We start from the raw sequence: 6,098 nt of genomic DNA on the forward strand, positions 1-6,098 counted from the left end.
AATATCCAATAAAAAAAACCACCATATTTTTTGTTTTATCAATTTTCATTCTGCTATATACAGCTGGGGCACAGTGTTGCAATCTATTACTATTAAATAAAATTAGTGCCTTGGGTTTTGTAATAAATTGAAAACAATTACAAATAAACGTTATTAAACATTATATAAAAATTCTTTCAAGTTCCTTATTGCACATGTTAGCTCGATTTATGTTGCCAGATCATTAATAATAATAATGAATACATAAATGATTAATTTACTGATATGTAGATGTTTAATTTAATTGTTATAAAAGTTTCAATTGTGTTCATTCAATCTATATACTTGATATAGGTGAGGTATATAGCAATAGTGAAGCATTTCCAGGTTTGCTAGTTTTAAGATAAATGGATTCAAAAGAGTTTTCTTTTTATTCAATTTGATATTTTTATTTTGAGGAATATTTTTAATTCTGTACTTATGTAATTTTTTTTTTTTTCCAGGGTCCAGGTGCTAAGAATAAAAACTAAAACATCTATTTTGTAAATAACGACTTTGTAAAAAGTATTCAAGATTAAGTGTACAAAATCTTTGACCTTTTATTAATTAAGACAGGACTGACATAGCGTGCGTGCGGATGTGATAATGTATTATTGTTTTTTAAATTGACTTGGATGTTTAACATAGTTTTTAATTAAACATAATTATGTTTTATTACAATGGATGTTCAATTTTTAAATTGTTCGTTGAAGCAAACTAAAAAGGTTCTGTTTGGTATTTTAATGAAGAATTCAGAACTTTTTTTTTTTTTTAATCTAGTTTGTTTAAACTTGTACATAATTACAAAAATTATTTGTGTAATGATTATGTTTTGACCAATGTAGATTGGGTAGGCAATGAAATAAAGGCTGTTTTAGATACAACTGACTCTTTTTATTTTATCAAGTTTGTACATAATGAGCTATAGCATAAAAGCTATGGCAGTATTTGTCTAATCTATCATAAGAATGATGTATTAAAACAATGCGAGGAAAAACTAAAGTGCAGGTAACAATACAAAATTTTAAATAAATAAATAAAGCTCTTTTATGACTAGTATAATATGGTCTGGTTTTTATATAGTTGTATGGACTTGTATCCGTTTGGTTGATGTTTTAACGATGCTGGTGTTACAACCACTTCAAGTTCTTGCATTTGCGTCAGGCGTTGGACATCTTTATCTTTACGCAGCATTGTGTTTGGTAATTTTCTGATGCGAAGAACCTGAGAAGCGTTGAGTCCAAGCTCTTCACAACACACCCTTAGCAATGAGTAATATGTTAGCTCGCTCCGAGGTAGTTCGATTTCTATGAAATCTGGATCACCGTTACCCACACGCACCTTCAATACCAATTCTGAAAAAAAAAAAAAAAATTACAATTTTTATATTTAATATGTGAACGAGATATATATCAAGGGGAAGTATTTCATTTATAAAAAATTTCGAATCCGATTTTTCAACGGAAATGCATATATTAAGGTCTCCTGTTGAGTCCAAATAACCAAGTTTTATAAAACGGTTGTCTGTGTCTGTGAACACCTGACTCAAAAACATATTGAAACCATTTTTTTACCATTGTCCTTATTTGAGAAGAGTTGAGTATATTTGCAAATTGTCAATCATTTTTTTTTTTAAACAGTGCCCCTCTTTTTAGCTCGAAGAAAACAAAGTAGAAAAATTAACTTTTTTTTTTAACTATTAAATATTACAGCAAAATATAATTGTTGCTATTTGATACAATAATGACTCTTATGGGTAGAGGTGAAATAAATCGATAAATCAAATTATACTATGCTTACTTAATATGTGAAAATCAGTAAAATAATAATCCATTTCAACTTGTACAATTAACAATGTTATTTGATCAATGATTTCTGCTTTAAAGGATGGAGGGAGGTGTGTGTAGGAATATAATTAATTATAAGAGCTTGGAAAGAAAGTGAAAGTATTTATGGAAAACCGATATTAGTTAAATACAATTAGACTCCCATAACTTAAAGAGGAATAACTCAATACTAAAATGCAAAACATATTTGAAGATAATGTTAGACAAACAAAATAAAAACATTCTTTACAAAGTAAACAGAAAAACTAATAACTTTCTTTCCAATCTTATAATATTTTTATAGAACGTTTTCTGGGATATTGTGTCCACCTATTCAGTATAATATAATTAACTGTAGGTTTCGAAAACAGTACATCTACAATTTTAAACACTTTGTTTGGTTTCATTTATGGTTATAAATAGACACTGAATATAAAAGAAGTCCTCAAGATCATTACTGATATCTGGAATTCTATCCTATAAAAATAATAAATTGGATTGTTCTCCACTCCTCGCCCATAATATATAATTAACATAACAATTTAACCTTCCTATAGAGGAGAAATCATTGATCTAAATAAGATAGTTTGTTAAAGAAGTTGAACTTGGTCATTATTATGTTGATGATTTTAATATATTAAGTAAGTATAATTTTATTTTAATATATTAGGGCGGACCAACCCATATTCTATAAATTATACATCATCATCCGTGGCACTACAAGTCTTGTTGAGTCAAGGCCTCCTGCAGCTTGGTCCATGTCTTCCCTATTGGTGACCGTTGCTCTCCAATTGCGGATTACCAAGATGGACCTGGCATCCGCTGCTACTCCATCGATCCATTGGAGCCGGGGTCTTCCCACTCTAAATTCTTTAATCCAGGATCATCCTAGGAAATAAATTATACAACTGTTTCAAGTATCATTTTAATATATGTGTTTTCCAAAAATTTGAAGGCAGCTGATTAATGAGAGGGACTTCCTCCTCTTACCTTCTTGTCTTTTAACTTAACCATCAACCTGCCAGTAATATTTCCAACTTCGGTTGGTGTTTTGTTTTTTCTGTAGACACTTGTTTGTATCAAATTAATACTTGCAACAGTTAGTGTGATTTTATTCTAGTTCAAGATAACAACTTCTTTTCGACCCAGCCTTTTACTACTTTATTGGTAAATTATCTATTCTTGAGTATATTAAATTTTCTTCATGAATAAATACTATTATATAGGTATCAAATTGATACTTGCGCCCTTCCGTGTAAGTGACCATTGGTTTTCCTTTTTTTTTTTTTTTTCGGTTTTCGATGCATGGGAGGAGAAAATTTATAATTTAACCAAACCAGAAGACTAGCAAGTCATAAATATTCTTTTATTTGATGACAGAAGACAATGACACTGGTGAGTGCTAACAAATAGAAGAGAAGGAGTTTCTGACATTGAGTTATAGGTGAAAAATCTAGTGAGGTAGAAGACACTCAAAAAAATGATTAAATTTTTACATTGCTTACGAGAAAATAAGAGGAAAGGTGACTAATGAATGAAAGTGGAATAGAAACCCAATAAATACTGGAAAGCGATGGGGAAAACAACATTTTGATGCATCTCCCTGATACCATCGGAACTACAAAAAATATTTCTGGTATATTAGTTATGTGGAGCTGTCTAATTCGTAATGCTACTATCAATTGTGGTGTGTACTAACAAATACATATCTTCAATCCAAGCAAATTTTTCGAGAGCAAGAGATGCCAAATTCACCGATCATGTTGAAATTTGAGCTTATGTATCTAGGAGTCTTCAAAGCAAATCACATGAATTGTGACAAGCTGAGGCAGTCAGTGGATTGATATAGATTGGTTATTAATGTTAAAAAGTTTTCATTTCTCTGTAGAGCCCTAAGACAGCCCCTGTCACAGAATTTTGAGAAGTTCATTGCGAAATTTTACAATTGTTATTTTTGATTTAAATAATTAAATAATTAATAATTCTTTTTGATAACTAATTTCCCTTATCATTTTCATGGATAGATTTTTTTTTCAAAGAAAAGGTTCTCAAAAAATGGTTTTCTATATTTTTATCTTTAATACCATTGCACAAACAATTGGTATTAATCATAAGGAAAATCGTGAGTTTTTAACGACTACCATTTTGAAATTTGCACACTGAGGTGTGACTTTTGGAAGAGGAAGATTAAATTGTAAACTCATTTCTCAAATTGTATAACTGTAAATTACATGTATTATGTAGTTCAGGTTGTATAATTTTTTTAAATATAGTGTAAGTAGGTAAAAAATATTCAAGTCTTTATCCTAGCATTTTAGTTAGTAATAAAATATTACATGGTGATCACTAAAAACTTTTTTATATAATAGAGACATCTAGGTGGAGAGTTCTGTAGCGACGCTATCTATGAGCTAGAGGAAGACCTAACAAGAAGTTCATCGCTGCCCCAACAGAGGGCACCACTCGTGATGTAAAATAAAATATTACATGGTGATCTCTAATTTCTTTTTTTATATAATAGACAAAACTCTTTTATTTATTGATTGTTGTCTCAATTTTTTATATAAATGAAACTAACAAATTGTTGACGTACTGTTTTTAAAACAAACAGAGAATTATGCTAAAGAGGGGGTGGGTTTTCACAGTATCTCTGAAACCTCCAAAAATATAATAAATGTATTTGTTGAAAACATATTTTTGAACTTTTTTTTTTTTACCTTTGGGTATTTATAAATTTTAAAAAGTATAGATCAAATAATGAAACAAATTAATAATTATAATAAAATAGTGGTGTTGCTAACTACGATGTTTTATTTTCGACCAGGGGCCTGTTTCATAATTAAGTACAAACTAATACTATTAGTCTTCTAGATTTATCTTAATTCAATTACACCGACTTGTACAATAGTAATTTATACTTTAATATTTTTTAACTCCTGTAATATCACTAATAGTCATCCCTATCATGAAAAAAGAATAAGTATTAGTATTATTACCACACTTGTACTATCAACTAATACTAATAGCTTTCATTAAGAAACAGGGCCCGGGAGTCACTAATATCTACAAATTAATATCAACATTATTCTCTTAAGAAAACAAATTTCCTAAAGGTTCTTTCAACATTATTCAAATTAGCATTAAAAAAGCCAGTGTTGTCGAAAACTTAGATTCACAATAAATGCAAGATACCATCTTTTACGACCAACAACAAAATACAGGTAGTAATGAAAGTCCAATATTATAAGATCACTCAGAGAAAACATAGTTTTGAAACAAGAAAACACTGCTTTCTTTTATATTTTTCAACTGAAAAAAGTGATTTAAAAAATTTAAAGTAACAATTATTCGAGATAATGGATATTATGAGGGATCTGCAGCTTGTAAGTATATCGTTTTTCATATCACAAAAAAAAAAGCTTATAAGACTAACCTGTGTTGTAACAATTGCATTTCATTAAATGATTTTAAAATAACTGAATCAAAAAATACAAAGGGCTGATAGTACCTTCGTTTTCTACCATCTAATTTCCAAACTTAATGGACACACATCTGATGAAAAATGACATTCAGAAAAACAGTAACTGGAACAATTACCATATGTTCAGCTGAATAAGAAATAATTTACCTGCTAGACAGATGGTTCTTAAACAATATTAAATATATCAATAATTTTACAAATAAAAGAACAGAAATCAAGGCTTTGTTATTGGAATTTTTCAATTGTATTAGAGTTTTTATATCTCAAGGTAATAACCATAAAACATAATGGTTGTTTTCTTTAAACTGCCAACAAGTTCATTTGTTCAGTTGATTTGTTCCACATAATTTATAAATGAAAAATTGGTTTAATCATTATGAACAAAGGGGCTGGGATCAGGTTATTAGAAGGTTTCAGTTATAAGAAGGTTATGGGTTCAAACACCATCTGAGTCAGTCAAAATTTATTTCACAGAGGGCCGGAGAAATGAATCTTGACATTCCCACTCCGGGGCTGCATCGGTCCTCAGTGGAGGACTTGAGCCTTTAGAAAAAAAATGGTGGTAAGAACAGTTCACCATTTCATTTTTAAAGTTGATAAAATTTTTAACTAAAATGTGTTCTGTAGGACTATTATTTTCTAAGAAACAACTCTTCAAACATTGGCTATTTTCTTTAAAAACTAAAAATATTGTCTATTTTTCTTTATTATTCTAAGAACAGTTCACCATTTCATTTTTAAAGTTGATAAAATTTTTAACTAAAATGTGTTCT

The 6,098-nt window shown here is 29.2% G+C and overlaps 2 protein-coding genes across 5 annotated transcripts in view; one reads left to right on the forward strand and one right to left on the reverse strand.

Annotated features, from left to right (window-relative positions):
* LOC106692655 (ribosomal L1 domain-containing protein CG13096) overlaps positions 1 to 902 on the forward strand; it is a 21,024-nt gene extending 20,122 nt beyond the window's left edge. For all 4 annotated transcript variants that reach the window (XM_014438715.2, XM_024362471.1, XM_014438717.2 and 1 more), the window contains one exon: positions 483 to 902. In XM_014438715.2, coding sequence (XP_014294201.1) covers positions 483 to 509 — 27 coding nt within the window. In that variant the 3' untranslated portion in view covers positions 510 to 902. The remainder of the gene's footprint in view (positions 1 to 482) is intronic.
* A 157-nt stretch (positions 903 to 1,059) lies between these two features.
* The window catches only part of LOC106692656 (ankyrin repeat domain-containing protein 40), an 18,192-nt gene continuing 13,153 nt past the window's right edge, over positions 1,060 to 6,098 (reverse strand). The window contains exon 3 of the mRNA XM_067047277.1: positions 1,060 to 1,373. Within this exon, the coding sequence (XP_066903378.1) occupies positions 1,072 to 1,373 (302 nt within the window). The 3' untranslated portion in view covers positions 1,060 to 1,071. The remainder of the gene's footprint in view (positions 1,374 to 6,098) is intronic.

This window comes from Halyomorpha halys, unplaced genomic scaffold (assembly GCF_000696795.3).
Source record: "Halyomorpha halys isolate HHAL.00 unplaced genomic scaffold, Hhal_1.1 Scaffold65.1, whole genome shotgun sequence".
Lineage (NCBI taxonomy): Eukaryota > Metazoa > Arthropoda > Insecta > Hemiptera > Pentatomidae > Halyomorpha > Halyomorpha halys.